The sequence below is a fragment of the Geotrypetes seraphini genome, chromosome 13 (genome assembly GCF_902459505.1).
Source record: "Geotrypetes seraphini chromosome 13, aGeoSer1.1, whole genome shotgun sequence".
NCBI lineage: Eukaryota > Metazoa > Chordata > Amphibia > Gymnophiona > Dermophiidae > Geotrypetes > Geotrypetes seraphini.
Genome location: NC_047096.1, coordinates 14198565 through 14218776, shown reverse-complemented (window position 1 = coordinate 14218776; position 20212 = coordinate 14198565). Strand labels below are relative to the sequence as shown.

General features: G+C 44.2%; 1 protein-coding gene across 2 annotated transcripts in view; it reads right to left on the bottom strand.

Moving 5' to 3' along the window:
• The window catches only part of RNPEP (arginyl aminopeptidase), a 36401-nt gene that overhangs the window by 13510 nt on the left and 2679 nt on the right, over positions 1-20212 (bottom strand). For both annotated transcript variants that reach the window (XM_033919227.1, XM_033919226.1), the window contains exons 2-7: positions 16777-16917; positions 13574-13719; positions 7099-7215; positions 6681-6916; positions 1792-1905; positions 65-177 (exon numbers count right to left, since the gene is read on the bottom strand). In XM_033919227.1, the coding sequence (XP_033775118.1) occupies positions 65-177; positions 1792-1905; positions 6681-6916; positions 7099-7215; positions 13574-13695 (702 nt within the window). In that variant the 5' untranslated portion in view covers positions 13696-13719; positions 16777-16917. The remainder of the gene's footprint in view (positions 1-64; positions 178-1791; positions 1906-6680; positions 6917-7098; positions 7216-13573; positions 13720-16776; positions 16918-20212) is intronic.

Genomic DNA, 20212 nt, shown 5'->3' with positions numbered 1-20212 from the left:
TATGGCTAAAAAGGCAACCTCTCCCCTTCCCCCCCCCAAAAAAAAAAAAAAAAAAAAATTGTACCTGCAGGAAAGCATCAAATTTATTCTGATCTCCTACAAGGTGGGCGAGATAGGATACAAAGCAATACCCCTTCTCGTAAGGCGTTTCATTGTACGTGTCATCGGGATCGACTCCTAAGGAGATAAAAATATACAGGACAAGCCTCAAAACATAACGAGCTTCCGGCAATACGACTTCTTAATAAGCATTTGCATTTCATGTTAGTGCTCATATCCCCAAGGCTGATTTTATTTGCATATTTAGTTCCAATTGAAGCTGACCTTCAGAAAGTGAATGTAGAGTCACCAAGAATAGGCTTTTAACTGGACAAGCTAACCTGCCCCTTTAAGAAGAGAAGGGCAATTTTCAAATCACTTATGGACGCACAGAGTTATTTAGCCAGGTAAACTGCTCTCTCATAAATTTTTAGTCAGATTGACACAGTGTTCCCATAGGATGAGATAGGAAAATGTTTTGTAAGTTGTACTTCCTCAGCTACAATCATTATTTTCTGTTGAAAGAGCAGAAGACAAAAAACACAGATACAAAAGTCTGCAGGATAATTTTCAAAAGGGAAGGAATGTACTTTTCAAAGGAAAGGTATGTGCGAGCTGGCAGCAAGTCAGAAAATTGTCCCCATGGAGGTGCTAATAGACAGCACCCAAAATGATTTTAATAAGAATTTTTTCTACAATTTGGGGCACTCCAAGATAATTTTCTGCTTCTCTGGAAAGACTTCAGCCCCCTCCCAAATGTTGCTTTTGCTACAGATTGCTTATCAGCTCACTGGGGGTTTAGAAGGCAACTGGGGCTTTGCTCCCAAAAGAGATCCCCAAAGATAAAGTAACTTATTCACACCTTGATGGCCTTCTCCAAAGATGTTCTTGCAAGTAAGCTAGGCAGTGGATGACACCGGGACTGTTTACCACAGTAAACTGAGGTCACCACAGTAAATCTGCAGGAATGGAGACATTTGCAACTGGTTTATCGCAGGAATGGAGACAAGACCTTTCACTGCCCCATGGGAGTGGTGAAAAATCTTGCTCCTGTGGTAACAAAATTGCACCCATGTTGGACATGGCATCTCCTCCCCAGCCACGATGAAGACAGAAGGAACCCAAAACCAAAGCCTGAGACCAATGTGATTTGAAGAATAAAATTACCAAACAAAAGGTAGAAAAAAATAAATTTATTTTATATTTTGTGATTAGAATATTTCAGATTTGAAATATGTATCCTGCTAGAGCTGGTATTAGACATAACTGGGAACCGCAAAGTCCAGGCTGTGCTTCTTTGGCTTCCAGCTGGCTTAGGGCTCTCTCTCTGACCAGGGGGCAATTGCCCTAGTTGCTCTCCCCTAACACTATTCCTGCCATGTGGGACTGAAGTATTCCGTTAGCTTGATTTTTCTATGTAGCATTCTGTAGTAATTTGGTTTATTCATTTTCACAATAGTGGAGGGGATATTTGTGAAAGGGAGGGGAGGGCAGGGGTTTTGTTGATCCTTGCTCTGTATTATTTGTGTTTATAAAATGACAACTGTACAGAATATTGTCTCTATTTATACTTTAATAAAATAAGTTCAGTATAAAATCATAACTATTCGAGGCTCGTGCGGATGGGATCTGACAGTTTGCAGGGTGGGGATGGGGACCGAGCTCGCGGGGACAGGGCAGGGACGGCGATACATTTTTTCCACATGTCATTCTCTACTAAGTAGTGCTGTAATGAAAGAAGCTAGCACACACCTGGCTCGATTTTCACTCTCAGTTTGTTTAGCGGGTGCTCCTCCCCCGTTGTGTCCATATGCTGCCGGAGCAGAGCTCTCCCGGTAGCAGCTTCAAGGCAAGTAAAGGAAGGACCTGAAAAAGCAGCAAAGTTACACTCAGTATAAGAAAGAAAGGATCCAATTCTGCAGATCAGAGAGAGTGACATTCAACACCCCTTGTGTGCATAATATTACAGCATATTAGCACTTACGCACGAGTGAACGCTTACCTGTGAAACTGCAAGCAGGGCACTTACGGACTATTCTGTACGAGCGGGTAATCACAAGGGGCAGTGTAAGAATGGGTGCATCACGTACAGGGGTGCCATGAACACATTCCTGCTGCATTTGTGTGATTGCAGGTATAGAAAGCCTAGGGCTGGTTTTACTGCAAGGTGCACAGCTACTGGGCTACACGAGTATTCTAACTGAATCTGGGCACCTAGGGGCCATCCTAAAATGGGCTCTCACCACGTTTCCTCAGGGTGCCTAAGTAGAGGATTGCCCCCCTAAATGCACAGAGTTCCGGGCTTGAGCAAATATGGAAGTCAATGACTGTTACAGTCATAAGAACATAAGAACTGCCGCTGTTGGGTCAGACCAGTGGTCCGTCGTGCCCAGCAGTCCGCTCACATGGCGGCCCTTAGGTCAAAGACCAGTACCCTGAGTCTAGCCTTACCTATGTACGTTCTGGTCTAGCAGGAACTTGTCTAACTTTGTCTTGAATCCCTGGTGGGTGTTTTCCCCTACAACAGACTCCGGAAGAGCGTTCCAGTTTTCTACCACTCTCTGGGTGAAGAAGAACTTCCTTACGTTCGTACGGAATCTGTCCCCTTTCAACTTTAGAGAGTGCCCTCTCGTTCTCCCTACCTGTCTTTATCTACTTTGTCTTGAATCCCTGGAGGGTGTTTTCCCCTACAACAGACTCCGGAAGAGCGTTCCAGTTTTCCACCACTCTCTGGGTGAAGAAGAACTTCCTTACGTTCGTACGGAATCTGTCCCCTTTCAACTTTAGAGAGTGCCCTCTCGTTCTCCCTACCTTGGAGAGGGGGAACAACCTGTCCTTATCTACTTTATTTATTTATTTTATTCAATTTTCTATACCCTTTTCCCAGGGCAGCTCAGAACGGTTTACATGCATTTATTCAGGTACTCAAGCAGTTTTCCCTCTCTGTCCCGGTGGGTTCACAATCTATCTAACGTACCTAGGGCAATGGGGGGGGGGGAGGGATTAAGTGACTTGCCCAGGGTCACAAGGAGCAGTGTGGGTTTGAACCCACAACCTCAGGGTGCTGAGGCTGTAGCTTTAACCACTGCACCACACTCCCCCTAAGTCTATCCCCTGCAGTACCTTGAATGTTTCGATCATGTCCCCTCTCAATCTCCTCTGTTCGAGGGAGAAGAGGCTCCGTTTCTCTAATCTTTCGCTGTACGGCAGCTCCTCCAACCCCTTAACCCTTTCAGGACCAAGGGACATATTTGTCCCATAACTTTAAAATCCTATAAATTTTGATTGGGATAGTCTACAGTTCTAAATTTGATATGTACGGATTCCATATGATACTGCCTTTATGTAAACAAACTGGTTCCGACATTCATTCATTAGCGTCGTTGCCAGATTGACGAGAAGATTCACTTGCCACACTGTCCATAAGCCAGAAGTGTGATTTTTTTAAAAAAAATAATGATATTTCACAAAAAAAATCAAATTTTTGGCATCTGCAAGCCCTTTTTACCATAAAAATGTCGTCAAAACCACAAAAATTGGCCTACGATCCTTATGGTCCTGAAAGGGTTAACCGTCTTAGTCGCTCTTCTCTGAATACCGCTATAACAATGGGGTACCAAAATGACAGTAACTTGGAGGAGAGAACCAGTCTATTTACAATGTGCAGGGCCGATGTAGTATACGACGGACGAGTGCATGCAGGGGTCTACTATAGCCGCACCGACCACATTTCTAGAGGCTGTACTCTGCCCTGTCGCACAGTACTACTCACCCACTATCACAAACGTCTACTCCTCTGCCATTATCTCTGAAGCACCAAACGACGAACACTTGGGTTCCCCAATGCAGAGATTTTTAACAGGCCACTACACTCATCTCTAAGCCCCTCCCACACATACTTTCTCATCCCCCGAAGATGGACCTTACCGCACAAACTTGGTCTCCTCTCCTTGCAAGTCTGTTTCTCTCTCTAATTCCCTCTCCGGACTGTCTCTCTCCTACGCCCAGCCCCAATCCATCATTCTCTCCTTGCCCAACTCCGCTGCTCTCTCTGCCGCTCGCCTACATAGCACCGTCGCACTCCTAAGCACTTTCTGCCTCTAACTCCCAGCCCTTTCTCGCCATTCACCGTCCTGCACTGCCTCCCCAACTGTTCTTTTTCTCCTCCTAAGAGTCCTCCATATAATAATAATAATAATATGTCTCCCCGCACCTTCTTGCGGCAATCACTAGTGATCCCCTTTTCTGCGCTGACTGCTGCCGCCACCCCTGCTGAACTTCCATACTTGCTACACAGGCTGCCGCTGATCTTGTGATCTGCATGACCCACCTCCAAACTATTTAGTAAGCCACTGAACTTCAGCCCTTCCACTGTCACTACCTCTGCTAATGCTTTGAGCTGTGCACTAGAGAACGACACGGGGAAAAAATCTGCCCTCCCGTCACCGGACCACCATCCCCTTCACCGTCCCGTCCCTGCCATCTCCTTCACCGCCCCGACCCCGTAGCATCTACCCTTCCCTCCCGCCACCTCACCGCCCTTCAGCAGCCCGAGAATCTCCCTCCCTCCCCCTTACCTTCGTTAATAAAGAAACTTACTGAAGCCGGCGGAGACTACATGCCTGTACCTGCAACCGGAAGTTGCGTCAGAGGAGAAGCTTCCGCCCACACACACGCGACTGCAGGCACAGGCAGGCTTTGCCGGCTTCAGTAAGTTTCTATACTAAAGCACCGCGAAGGTAAGGGGGAGGAAGGGAGGGAGATAGATTTGGCCGGAGGGAGGTGACCGCGCACCTTCCCTCCCTTAACTGTGAGGACAAGGCCATTCACTGCTCCACGGGGTGGTGGATGGCCTTGTCCCCGTGCCTGCAGTGAGCCACCGTGTCATTCTCTACTGTGTACACAGGAGACATAGTACGGCACATCTGCCTCTCCTGGCTTGCAAATGGCCCTGCTACTGCCTGGAAATCCTGAACAGACTGAATTTGTCCTGCAACAGCTAATGCACTGGAATTCCCACTTAGAGCTTCCTAGAGCATGACAGACGGGCTTTTTATAGTATCAGATGCTTTAAAAATATCCCTCAGGCTGTCACCCTCTTGGTACATTTGAATTGTGGCACCAAAACTGATTTACACACAGTATGAAATTATGAGGAACCTTTCCAAACATAGGATTTGTGACATGGAGGGAACACTCTTTTTTGAAGCGAAGGCTTCATCTTGAATCATTTCAAAAGCAAAAACAATGAACTATCAGTTATTTTTAAAACCGATACAAAGCACTTTTGCTCGTTAGGTGCACATTTCAATCTCAGTATGAAAGACAGACAATCTTCTTCTAGCTATATTTGAATATAAATAAGATGCACAGAATTTCTATCGTGCTCTTTTGTACACAGCACACACATTTCCCCTAGGTCCCATTCAAGTTTCACGACCTAAGTAAAGTGTTCAAGGATGAGGTCTGTGATGGTCTACTGAAGCAATCCATAGCTAACCATGACATTAGAAGCAGGTTTAAAAATTTCAGCTTACTGGTCATTTATCATGTACTCTGCGGCAGCTTTGAGATGTTATATACGCCACCATAAAGACCAATGGCAAAGCAACTTTACCTGTGCTCGACATCACAGCTCATTTTTGGTTTTCAATTATTCCAGTTTATGAATTGTTTATTTTACATTTATTCCTTTATTTTTCATCCCTATTCTTTTATTTCTATTATTTGAATTTCTTGGAATTCTATTGTTTAACGGCTCCTCTCTTTCATCAATTGTACGCACATTTTACTTATAATTCATTTAGATGTTATTTGAATAGATTGCGTTCTTGTCTATAAAGTTAGGAATATCTATGCAATATCTATTTTAATGCTAACTATTTTTTCTATTCTGTTTTCTGTCATTGTTAAATTCCGTCTTTACTGTATTCCTTCTCTAACCGCCTAGAACCGAAAAGCATTGTGCAGTCTACAAATAAAGTATTATGTTATGTCATTTTTGGTACCCTGAGGCAAATTAGTCTAAGAAAAGAAATTGAATATTAATTTATAGCTGCCTTGTTCCCCGTTAAAACTACTGTTATCAGTTTCAATTTAGGAATGTCGATGTCGGCAGAAAAGGATTACAGTAAACCCCCGCGAATTCGCGGTTCGCCGACTCAGTCATTCACGGTATTTTCCGACCGCCTCTTCCAGGAACTAAAGTCAGGCTATACCAATCAGGAGCTGCTTTGACGTGCCAGATAGCGTGTCAAAGCAGCTCCTGATTGGTGTAGCCAGACTTTAGTTCCTGGAAGAGGCGGTCAGAAAATACTAAGAACAATCCCGCAGGACATCATCCTTTTTTGTCAGCACCCACCGCCACCCCTGCAGCCCTCTCCTGCCTCTGATCTGCTCCTAAACCGCATTCACAGTTTTTCGAAATTCACGGGTGCTCCTGGAACAGAACCCCCGCGAATTTCGGGGGAGTACTGTACTGCCTCCATCTACTCTGCCGAATTGCACCTGCCTATTTCTGGTTTCATCCCTAATGTCCAAAGCCCACTGCAACATGGAAAAGCCAATGCTGGGAAAGCCGCATTCTCCCCAAGCTATGGCTCCACACTCGACCAATACCAAAAGATAAAATAAAACCTTACCATAGAGAGTTGTGGTAATTCTTCGCTGAGCATACATAGTGAAGCCCTCATTTAGCCAAAACTCCCCCCAGTTGGCGTTAGTGACCAGATTCCCGAACCAGCTGTGAGAGATTTCGTGGATGATGACGTCGGCCAGAGAGCGGTCGCCAGCCAAGAGGCACGGTGTCACAAATGTGATGCAAGGGTTCTCCATACCACCGTAAGGAAAAGACGGGGGCATGAACAGCACATCGTATCTGGGAAGGAAGAATGGTCAGAGGTGAGATAGCTTGAAAACTAGTCTTCACTTGTTTTGGAAAGGGGAGGCCGGGGTTCTTACTGGCATCCATTTGCTCTTCCTCGAGTACTGTATTGAACAAACGGTTGTTATGCTACAGTCATTAGAAATCGACGGATGCCAACGAGTGGAAGACTATACCTTTCCCAGACATAAGGGCCAAAGAGCTTCTCTCCGGTGATTAGGAACTCCTCAATCACACCATCAAACTCCTGCTTTGCAGCCTCAATGAGACAAGGCTCAGCCCACACACGGCTCCTGAAAAATAGACATAATCCAGGTTTAAAACGAAGGATGTCAACACTACACCAAACAATGGATGACTTGTAATGTCATGTTTTCATATCTTGGTCGTAGGATACTTTTAGCTACAATACAAATGGCTGTGTAGTACCTGTCCGATAGGCTTTCCAGGGCTCATAAGGGTCTTGGAATACATTCTCTTTTCTTTACCAACTGGTTTCTGTGCGATGGGAAAGAGCTGCTAACCCTCTTTGTTTTTGTATCAACTGATGCTACCCAGTTTGCTATGGTCATGCTGTTGTTCTTCGCTTTGTTGTGTTCTGTGTTCCTTGGTTTGTACATTGCTCTTTCTGATGGTACTGTTTGCCATGGTCATTCTTAACATTGTTTGAAAGTTAAGGGATAGAACCCTATAATGGGGGCAGGAGAGATAGTAGGTACAGTGGTACCTCGGTTTACGAGTGCACCGGTTTGCGAGTGTTTTGCAAGATGAGCAAAACATTTACAAACTTGGTGCCTCGTAAACGGAGCTTGCCTCGCTGTACGAGCGCCCTCCCTCCCCTGCGATCCGGCATCCCCCCCAGCGATTCGGCATCCCCCCCCTCGATCCTACTTCCCCCCCAAGCACGGCAATGACATCCCTTACCCCGATTGGGCACCAGTGCCGGTACCCGAAGATCCTCTCTCTTCTGGTGCGGCCTGGGCTGGGCGGTGCGTCGGAGATCCTCCCTCTCCTGGGCTGGGCTGGACTGGCTTTGAGCATTTGCGCATGCTCAAAGCCAGTCCAGCCTGGCCCAGCCCAGAAGAGGGAGGATCTCCGACGCACTGCCCATCCCAGGCTGCGCCAGAAGAGGGAGGATCTTCGGGCACTGGCACTGGTGCCCAGTCGAGGTAAGGGATGTCATTGCTGTGCTCGGGGGGGGGGGGGGAAGTAGGATCGCGGTGGAGGGGGGGCAACACAAGCGGGGGGAGGATGCCGGTTCGCAGGGGGGGATGCTGGATCATGGGGAGAGGTATGGAGCAGCGTCGGTGGCCTCAAGGGGGGGGGAAATGGAGCAGCGTCGGTAGCCTCGGGGGGGGGGGGGAGGAGGTGGAACCAATCAAAGCGAATTTCCCTTACTTCCTATGGGGAAACTTGCTTTGATATACGAGCAATATGGTTTACGAGCATGCTTCTGGAACGAATTATGTTCGTAAACCAAGGTTCCACTGTATTTTTTCAGACCTATATAGTTTGGTTTCTTGTTCTATGGGGAGGGGGGAGGGAGCTCTTGAGGGATACTAGGGGAGGGGGAGAACAAGAAAAAATGGACAAGTTAGTTAATCCTCTTTAATATCACACTTTAAATGAAGTACCCAGTGTTTCCATAGTTTGTTTGTTTATTTCTCACTTGCCCTTATCCAGGGCGAGTTACATATTAACATACAAAATAAGACATTAACATTTGCCATATAAATCAATACATAAACACACTATACTAAATTACATACTTACATATAAAATCAAATTGCAAATGACATGCAGGTCGCAGGAATGAGTTGTATTGTTATGTTTTCTTTATTGTAGTCTTTTGTATGGAGTTATCGATAAAAATCGTTATAAATTAAAAAAAAGGATGCCTAGCATGGAGCCATCACCTAATGTGATTTCAGCGGCGGTAATTAAAAAATTACAAATTTACTAATGACCATATTACTCCCCTATTTAAGGAATATCATTGGCTTCCAATTAAACGTAAACTGATCCATAAGGCTATAAGTTCAGACTGACCTTGTTACTTGTCAAAACCTTTGGTCCCGTATCGTCCAGTAGAGAATCTGAGATCATCCAATCTCAACAACTGTCATTGCCTTCTGTGCATTTGGTTAACATCTACTCGTAATTCTGCCTTTTTTGCTTCAGTCCCTTTCTTATGGAACTCCCTTGCACTTGAAATTCGTTCTGAATTATCTTACACTAAATTTAGAGGTCTTCTGAAAACTTATCTTTTTAATTTAGCTTTTCCTTAGAAATATTTTTAGGCAGCCACTCTTAAGACTTTTTTTTTTGTCCTTTTATCTTTTCTTTTAAATGAAATGGTGTTCCTTTGCTTATTGTTTTTATGTAAACCGCATTGGCGTTAAAGCAAAATGCAGTCTATAAATGATAAACAAACATTAAAGAAAATACAGGATTGAAATGCATTAAAAGCCATTCTGGATTTCATTTCAGTAACTTTCCTGAAACAGCTGCTACACAGCTCGAAACGCAGCTTCAATTTTGTATTTCCAGAATTAGAGAAGCCTTTCAGCTCATTGTTCAACCCCCTAGCTTCCATGAAACCCCAAAAAAGGATGCAAAAAAACTTTAATGCCACTACCTTGCAGCAAAATCGAATGATTTCCAGCATGATTACTGGTTCATCAAAGTTGTTTCTATGTCCTCGGCCATGTGAAAAGTCCCCACTTTGATCCCTGAATCATGCCTTACATTCCCATGGTTAACTGGGGCTTAGGGTGCTGTGGAGGTCTTTAGAGAGAAGGGTCATTACTTAAGACTGCCACCTATTGGTTACAGCTAGTTCCCATGATTCCAGGGTTCTGGAAAGAGCCCTAGTGCATGGCCATTAGCCCAGGACTGTCACAATATTGACCAGACTAGGTTGTTTTGGTTGGGGGGGGGGGAAGGACATAAGAATAGAGGGAAAATCCCTGGACAATTGTGGTGCCAGAGTCTAAAGAAGGGGAAATTGCTGGGTCAAAAAAAATATATATAATTTTTCATAGAATCAGGAGAATAGGACCTGTTCCCAAAAATGTCTTCATATTTCTATTTAAAAAAAAAAGAGGGATTATTTCTTACCATTCAGAGCTCTAGCTGTTTTATCATGTTAAAGGGGGAAACTCTAAGCTCTAACTCTGCATACTTTCTTATCCTTGTCAGTGCCAACTTCTAGAAAAGTAGAATGGGGAAAAGCAAGGCAAAGAGCATTGCAGACTTATCGTAGAGATAAGACACTGCTAGCTTAGCCAGAAAGTACCGTAAATCACTCATGCTGCCCAGGCCTCCGCAAATAAGCTTTGCAGCGAAAGCAGCTTATTAGTTAACAGGAAATATCTGAAGTCTTCCCACTTCACAGCGGTCTAGGCCATTCCAGTTCCTAATCTGTGTTTAATTAGCTGCACCTAAAAACTGAGCAGTGATCTACTGCAAACCTTTGCCTTGTACTGCATGCACCTGTAAGGATATTTTTCTTTTAATTAAGAACTAGATTCTTTAAAACGCTGTGATTTTGAAGTTAGCAAAGTTTTTAATGTCTGCTGCTGAAAAATACATTCAAATGTAGTTCACTGGAGGATAAAGGGTTAATTAGTACTACAATAAGCAGTAATGAATTTCATTGGGCGCAGAAAAGAATTCTGAATGAACAACTGCCGAGACTCCAGGGAGGCTTCTTAAACTGAGAATACCCTGTTCCAGTTCTTTTCAGAATGGCTATGCTCTTATCCCGGAACACAGCTGGAGACTCATGCAACAAAGAACTTGGGCTGGAAGAAACTATGTTTTGGGATTTCAAACTCTGGTGCCCCAGAGCAATGTAGAAAGACACCAGTACTGGTCCAGACGGTTCATAGACAACAGCGCGAAAGACAAAGGCGCACCCGGACAATTGAGCGCAGCGCAGAGGCGCGTGCCGCTCAAAATTACTGTTTTTAGGGGCTCCGACGGGGGATTTTGTTGGGGAACCCCCCCCCCACTTTACTTAATAGACATCGCGCTGGCGTTATGGGGGGTTTGAGGGGCTGTAACCCTCCACATTTTACTGTAAACTTAACTTTTTCCCTAAAAACAGGGAAAAGGTGAAGTTTTCAGTAAAATGTGGGGGGTTACAACCCCCCAAACCTCCCACAACGCCCCCACAACGTGGCGCGATGTCTATTAAGTAAAGTGGGGAGTTCCCCCCCCCCCCAACACCCCCCCATCGGAGCCCTAAAAACAGTAATTTTGAGCGGCGCGCACCTCCGCGCTGCGCTCAATTGTCTGGGCGTGCCTTTGTCCTGGCGCGCTTTTGACCTGACACCGGTCCAGACTTCACTTATTTCTTACTGTATCCAACACCTATAACTTCAGCTGATAATTTTCCTACGGAATGTCTAAATGTCTTGTCAACTGAAAAAATTAAAACATTACAAGGCATTTTATAAAATTGATAGGCCTTAGTAAATGTCAAAGAAGAGATGATGGTGCATGCGTAGTCATTTTAATGCTTTTCAATATTGTGGCCTGTAGGACTGCAATATATTTTGGAGGCTCCACAACCCTTGTTCGTACTCTTACCTCTGTCCGAATTCTGCAGAAGAAACAAGTTGTACCAAAAAGACTCAGCCCAACTCCACACTTGCACATCCCCTGGAGAGGATCTGCAGCCATTTAAACGGTGTCAGGTCAAAAGTGCGCCGGGACAAAGGCGCGCCCAGACAATTGAGCGCAGCGCGGAGGTGCGCGCCGCTCAAAATTACTGTTTTTAGGGCTCCGACGGGGGGTGTGTGTGTGGGGGAACCCCCCACTTTACTTAATAGATATCGCGCCACGTTGTGGGGGCATTGTGGGGGGTGTGGGGGATTGTAACCCCCCCCATTTTACTGAAAACTTAACTTTTCCCCTGTTTTTAGGGAAAAAGTTAAGTTTACAGTAAAATGTGGAGGGTTACAACCCCCCAAACCCCCCATAACGCCGGCGCGATGTCTATTAAGTAAAGTGGGGGGGGTTCCCCAACAAAACCCCCCGTCGGAGCCCCTAAAAACTGTAATTTTCTTCGGCGCGCGCCTCCGTCTTGCGCTCAGTTGTCGGCGCGCGCCTTTGTCTTTCGCGCCGTTGTCTATGAACCCATTTATACAACCCACTGACCTCGATGCACTTTATCTCGCACATAAAATACTCTGAAAACACTAAAAGACATAAAAGCTTATATGGAATCCATTGTGAAGCCATATACAGTACTCCCCCGATATTCGTAGGGGTTCCGTTCCAGGAACCCCCGCGAATCTTGAAAAAACGTGAATACATTTTTTCATGGGGGAGACTGGAGAGGGCAGCGGGAGAGAGCAACCGGAGCGCCGGCGAGTGAGGGAAATCATTCGCTGTATGCTCCGACCGCCTCTTCCTGCACTCAAGTCGGGCCTCACCAATCAGGAGCTCCTGATTGGTCAAAGCAGCTCCTGATTGGTGAGGCCCGACTTTACCACCCTTTCTGTAAAAAAAAGTATTTCCTTAGATTACTAAGCCTATCACCTCTTCACTCCATCCTATGCCCTCTCATTCCAGAGCTTCCTTTTAAATGAAAGAGACTTGACTCATGCACATTTATGCCATGTAGGTATTTAAACGTCTTTATCATATTTCCCCTCTCCCGCCTTTCCTCTAAAGTATACATATTGAGATCTTTAAGTCTGTCCCCATATGCCTTATGATGAAGACCACACATCATTTTAGTAGCCTTCCCCTAGGCCGACTCCATCCATTTTATATCTTTTTGAAGGTGTGGTCTCCAGAATTGAACACAATATTCAAGTTTCAAGTTTTATTACCATTTGATGAATCGCTTATACAAATTTTCTAAGCGATGTACAATTTAAAAAAACCACTAGATAGTGGTCTCACATACAATTGGACAAACTAAACACCATACAAACTAAATAAATCAGTTAACATTTTTGCAATCATATTAAAGACAGACATGATTGAAGAAGGAAAGGAGGAAAAAGTTACAATTTCATTCTCTATTGGAAATTACATAAAAGGAAAAAAACAATAGGGAGGGAAAGGGGTTAATGAGTTTGATATTCGTAGCAAAATGTGAGGGGTCCAAGATAGGCCGTATTACACATCAAAGGCGTCTTGAAACAAAAAAAGTTTTTAATAATTTTTTAAAAGATGAAAGATCTTTTTCATTTCGAATATAATTTGGCAGTGAATTCCACAATTTAGGAGCCATAACAGAAAACATATCATTTCTTCTTGTGCCAACGATTTTCAGAGAGGGAATTGTTAGTAAGTTTGAAGAAGATGATCGTAGAGAACGTGGGGCATTGTATGGAATAATCATTCTTGTCATAAATTGTGGTTCGTTAAAGATTAGTACTTTAAATACTAAAAATAGAATCTTAAAATTAATTCGGTGGGAAATAGGAAGCCAGAGTCTTATAAAAGAGCATCAATACCTCCTTTCTCCTATTGGCCATATCTTTTCCTATGTACCCTAGCAGCCTTCCGACATTCGCAGTCACCTTTTCAACCTTTATGTGCTTTTATCGTGAATTGCTTTGAACAGGCTGTGGCTTGGGATGTCGTTTACAGGGTTTAAAAAAAAAAAAAAGAAGCACTATCTCTTACCTAGGTCCAACTTCAGCAGAAACAATGTCCCCAACGGCCAAAGCTACCAGGTAGGCTGGGATAGGTTGATACATTTTGAAGATAAATGTGTTCTCTCTTTCTTCCCATGTGGTGGCACTCATCACAGCTGTGAAGCCTTCGGGTACCTATAAACAGAAGAAATTTTGCAAGAAGCTTCTAGGGAGGCAAAAGCGACCTTAGGACAATGAACAAGGGATATGCCTCTTCTAGACTAAAGAACAAAAGAAGTTACACCCAAGTTTTAAGAGAAAGCTGACTCCACAGTAGACAAAGTAGTGAAACTTTACCATACATGAAAATTACTATAGATCAGCTTGGAAAAAAAAATACATCCGTTTGTTATTTAAATAAGTCTCCCAAAGAATCTCCATTCTTTCCAGATCTGCAACCCTGTAAAACAGCAGGAGGTTGCATTTAGAACTTTGCTGAAATAAGATCTCGTCTGGGAGATCATTATGATATTCATAGACTGATGAGTTCAATTTATAAAACGTAGCACATACATATAACAGGACTTCTGCTTGTGCTGATATGGTGAATTTTCAAGACACAAGTATGCATGTGTGTCCGATTTAGAAATTACCCCACAGAATTTATGCAACAATTTTTCTACTTACTTTTGACCATGCACAATTTTTCTGCATTAATTTAACTTAAGCGCGTAAGTGCAAACTCCTTCCTAACCTTGTTATCTGTGCATTAAATACTGCTGTACTTGCAAAGTTACTTTTAAAGATGGGTGTAGTCAAAGCATTTTTAAACACTATTTCTTTTATGTTTTATTTTTATAGAAATATATGTAAGGGACCTACATCCATTATTTGCATATAGGATGTTCACTGAAGAGTCCTTTTACTAAGGGCCTGTTTTACAAAACCACGCTAGCGGCTGCAGCACGGTAACGGCCCCAAAGCCCAAAGAGATTTAAAGGGCTTCGGGGCTGTTGCCGCATGGCTTTGTAAAACAGGCCCTAAGTTGTAGCAAAAAAAAAAAAAAAATGGCCTTGCTACACCCTCACGTGGGGTTTTCTCCACATGCTAAGGTTGTTTTTATCGCAGCCATAAAATGGATGATTTTTTTTTGATCACCTACTTTCTACCCTTTGATATGTCTGCCTCTCCGCAATAGAAAAATTTTTTAGCACATGGATCAGCACGACACCCGAGCACATTCTGCCATGATCCATTTTAAATTGTGTTTGGTGCATGTTAGCATAACATAGGCCCCCTTTTTATCAAGCTGCATTAGGGGGATTTTTTATTGCAGGTCGCTGCGGTAAAAACTCCGACGCTCATATGAGTGCAGTGACTCGCGACAAAAAACCCTAGCACAATTTGATAATAGGGGACCTTAGTTAGAGGAAAATAATTGCAGGAAATGGGTGCAGAAGAGCTGGAGAATGCCTATCCTTAGAAATCTAACAGTTATATAATAATTCAGGGGTAGGGGAGGCACTCCAGCAGGGCAATATGGTTTACAGTTAAGTATATAAAGACCTGGAAGAGGAGTACCTACTGCAACCTGAAGCATCCAATTTATTACGTTACATTACATTAGTGATTTCTATTCCACCTTTACCTTGCGGTTTAAGGCAGATTACATAAGAATTGTTATGATAATAAGAAGACCGGATGGTCTCGGGACTCAAGGATCTCCCCTACGAGGAACGGCTGGATAAGTTGCAACTGTACTCACTCGAGGAACGCAGAGAGAGGGGTGACATGATCGAGACATTCAAGTATCTCACAGGCCGCATCGAGGTGGAAGAAGATATCTTCTTTTTCAAGGGTCCCGCGGCAACAAGGGGGCATCTGTGGAAAATCAGGGGTGGGAAACTGCACGGGGACACCAGGAAATTATTTTTCACTGAAAGGGTGGTTGATCGCTGGAATAGTCTTCCACTTCAGGTGATTGAGGCCAGCAGCGTGCCTGATTTTAAGGACAAATGGGATAGACACGTGGGATCTATTCACAGAGAAAGGTAGGGGAGGGTCATTGGGGTGGGCAGACTAGATGGGCCGTGGCCCTTATCTGCCGTCTATTTCCATGTTTCTATTGTTAAGATATTAAGAAGTACTTTAGAACCTTTTCTATTTTGCTAAGGAGTAGTTGGTAATTGCAGGAGGTTTCGGAACCTGTTTGGTTGTGTTATATTGGTTTTATTAATTTTTTGAGGAGTAGGGTTTTTGTTTCTTTTTGGTAGGTTTTGTAGGCTGCTACCATAAGCAGAGCAGTGATCCCCAGCAAACTCTTTGCTGTGAGTAAGAGGCATCTGCTACAACAGAAAGCATTCTCTTTGGTGCAGTCTAGCTTTGGTGCAGTCTAGCTTTGGTGCAGTCTATTTTAACCTGACAAGAGCATTAAACCACCATGATTTTGAGAGATGAACATTCCCTTAAGGATGCAACCACTGCCTGGCCGTCTAAAAATATACTACACTTCTCCCTCCGGATTTGCGGGGAATAGGGGCAGAGCCGGACCGCGAATGGTGAAATACCGCAAATATCTTCTGGTCCGGCTCTGACCCACCCCCGCCTCCCTCCTGCCTTCCCCCCGGCATCCCGGCCATACCTGGTGGTCTAGAGGGCTTTCGGGGCAGGAGCGATCTTCCTACACTCCTGCCCCGTGCAGATCGCCAATAGGAAATAGCTGCCGTGAGTTCCCGTAGTCTCTTGAGACTACAACGGGAACTCCCCCACAGCCATTTCCTATTGGCGATCTACATGGGGCAGGAGTGTAGGAAGATCGCTCCTGCCCCGAAAGCCCGCTAGACCACCAGGTAAGGCTGGGACGCTGGGGGGAAGGCTAAACTGTGTGGGGGGGGGTTTCTTTTTTCCCCCTCCCCAAAAAATCACGAATATGTGAAATCGCGATTGCCGAAACCGCGAATGAGGAGGGGGAAGTGTATACTATTAATTATTTCTATAGCGTTATCAGACATACGCAGCGCTATACAGAGTCACAAAGAAGACAGTCCCTGCTCAAAAGAACTTACAATCTAAACAGACAAGACAGACAGGATGTTTTGGATACAGTTACGGGAACGGTTAATCTGCTAGCTACGTTGGTGGGGGGGGGGAGTAGGGTTATGGATTGAAGTTTGTTGGTAAATTAGGTTTCGTATAAAGTCAGCTAACTTACTCAGTACATCATGTTATAATGCTTTCTAAAACTAATCTCACCTTAATCGTGGCTGAATATTTGCTCTTTATGGCAGGAGTGTCAAAGCAGGGGAAAAAAGACCTATTGAGAACAGCCTGGCCTTGGGTGTAGACATAAGGCTTCTTCTTCCCTGCCGTCTGTTCCGGATTCAGCCAGGACACCTAATGGCAGAGAAACAGTGTGATAGTATCAGTGAACTTTACCTGCACTCTAGCAAAGAAGGCACTCCTTATCAAAGGAATGAAGAAACCAAAGAAGCAGGATATGTTAAGAACAGGGAAGCCAGAGGTATAAAGGAATGGCCTCTCCTTTTGGACTGTTTGCAAGGCTCAAGCCAAAAAAAACAACAGCAGCGATGGTCAGTGACTAGCGGGCAACCAACTGTTCTTCAAGTGCCTTTATTAATACACTTAGGAAACAAATAAAAGAGGACTCAACACGGGTCGTGTTTTGGTGTGTCACCTCTGTCAGGAGCCCAACCACAATCTACATAAAAACAAAGATAAAAATATTACTAACTAGTTTTTTAGCCCTTTACATTAACGGGTACTAGAATAGATGTGTAGACTTAGGCATTTCTTTCTCTTTCTTTCTGTCTCTCTCCCTGCCCGCTGTCTGTCTTCCTTTCTTTCTGTCTCTCCCCCCTGTCCAGCAGCACCCCTTCCCTACTCCCCCTGTCCAGCAGTAGCCCTTCTCCCTTCCTTTTACCTCACCCCTGTCCAGCAGCACCCCTTCCCTGCTCCCCCTGTCCAGCAGTAGCCCTTCTCCCTTCCTTTTACCTCCCCCTATCCAGCAGCACCCCTTCCCTGCTCCCTCTGTCCAGCAGTAGCCCTTCTCCCTTACTTTTACCTCCCCCCTGTCTCTCTCAGGCAAGCTCTTCTCCCTTTTACCGCCAGCCCCTTCACAATGACAAAGAGCTGCGGTCATGTTCCCACACACTGTCTGTGCGCCTGGCAGCGGTGCCTTAACCCCTAGAGGCCTGGACATTTGCCGTTCGTCAAGGCGCAGGCTGGGGTGTGGGAGAGGGGAAGCCATTGCTACTTATGTGCCTGAGAACAAAACCGCTGCAGTTTCAACTGTGCATGTGCGCTAAGGGTTTTATTATAGCAGATACAGAAATATATGAAATAAATAAATAAATATAAAAATGATCTAACACATAAATCCTAGGGAGCATGACAACAAAACTGAACAGGAAAAAATGAGCTAAAATCTCTTGCATGTTGTGAAGGAAGCCTTTGATAAGGCACACGAGAAGCGATGATTGCAAAAATCAAAGACTCAAGACAGCATTCCCAAATATTGTGTTAAAAAAAAGTTGAGGAGAAAACGCACATGCAGAGGAAAACGGCTTCCCATTTGATCTGATCCAAGCCATTTTTCTCCTCAGGTGCATTTTCTCCTCACCTTTTTTTTCAGCAGCTCCCCGTTTTTCTTTTGACTTTTAATCTTTTTTCCTCTCCTCCTTTTCTGTTCCTTTCAGCTTCTCCTCCTCCTGGCTTAATTGCTGCTTCTCCCTTTCTCTGCTCAGACTCCTCTACTTGGCAACATGAACAAATCTGTCTTTTAACAGACTTGTTCCTTTTCTTAACATTTCTAAATGGTAAGAATTAGGGGTTTAAAAGTGGTGGTCTGTCTGTCACAGGAGCTGTCCAGATCCTGGTGCTGAACAGACATAGTGTTCATTGTTAAACTCCCGAGGATTACTAGTCATTTTTTATTTGACTTCTGAAGCAAAAACCTGTCTCAGGTCCATATGCTCAAAACTCACCCTGCCTTTAACCATCACCGCTAAACCAGTTTAGTTAGCATTGAAGTATTTCAACTATCAATGCCCAAAATGGCTAATTGCAGGCTTCGATAATGTATTACAACAAGCTCATCAGTAATAAAATGAGCATTCCAATTGATGTCGACATGATGCACAAAATGAAGTGCTGGTTTTTAACGATCCAAATTTAACAAAAGGTCAGGAGGTGCCGATAGCATTGAAATGTATGTGTTAGAAGCGTAAACTGGCAGGTCTGGGCCGCTGATTGCATGTATAAGTTAATAAAAATACTTTTTATGAGATTGGGGACCATGTAATATATGCATGTGTAAAGAGCATGTCTCATGTGCATGTGTTAAAGGCACGTGTCATGCGTGCCCATTAAAAGCGTATACTAGCTAGTCTGGGGTTGTCAATTCCATATGTCTCATTGAAGCAGTGGTTGCATGGTTTGTTGTTAGTTCTCCACCTTCTCCCTCTTATGATGTGCACCAATGATGCTTATGCGCCCCTGTGACATAGCTATTCTGTGCTCGTATCAGTCGCTTTCTCCTATGACTGATCAGATAGGAGTAAAATAATGGGTACACCTCATGTCAAACTGATTGACAGGCGAGATAAGGATCTACCAGTGTTCACTTCCGGGTTAAACCACGCCTACTCCACACCCTATCCAAGCTCACCCTCTCTGCTTATACTCACCCAGACCCTACCCATTGCCCCTTCCACTCCACAGGAATGAATGGTGGTAGTTCCGCCCAAGTCCCACCCACTGTCCGCCCCCCTACATCACCGGAAATGCAGTTTCTAATGGCTTCACCGGAAGCAGGGAGTGTCTAAACCACTGGAAATGCACTCTCTCAAGACAACAATGGAAGCAGGGTGACCGACGCGCTGGAAATGCACTTTCTGATGATGTTAGCGGAAACAGATTTTTGTCTATTCCTCCCTGGAAATAATGTGTCCAGAAGCAAGTAAAACATCTAACAGAAAATAAATGCCGGTTGTTGTTTTTTTTTTATACCCTTTTAGCTAAAAGACAGAGGTTTTAATTGTTAGCAGTGTTGTGAACCAGAATGAGAGAGAAGTGCTACTGGCTTTCATTTTTACAGCTCATGCAGAGCTATTCAGTTACAAATGCCTTTTAAAAGAGGCACTTCCAGACCCCTGTTAAAAGACAGAGGCTTTTAAAGAAAAGTTAGCAGAGCTGCCTGACACAGGGTACAGAAGGAATCTTTATTGAAGCACATTTATTATGAACCAAAAGTAACAGGAAGCTTTGGAGTAGAGAATGACACAGTGACTGTTTCCTGCGGTAAGCCGCGGCAAACCTGAAAGAATGGAAGAGTTGGAAGCTTGATAACCCAAATGGGTTTAATAAGCGTGATACATCCTTGGACCCGATTATGGTGTGATGTGCAAAATAAATCAATACAAAATAACTCGCCTAACTAAACTTTGCCCCGTGGTTAATTATTTTGCGATTAACCACAGGGTAAAGTTTAGTTAGGTGTGTTATTTTTGCATTGATTTATTTTGCACGTCACACCATAATCGGGTCCAAGGATGTATCACGCTTATTAAACCCATTTGGGTTATCAAGCTTCCAACTCTATGATAGTTTCTTTGAGTTGTGATTATTGAGGACCACCTTATATCACATAGTTTAGTCTTTTTTTGCTGGC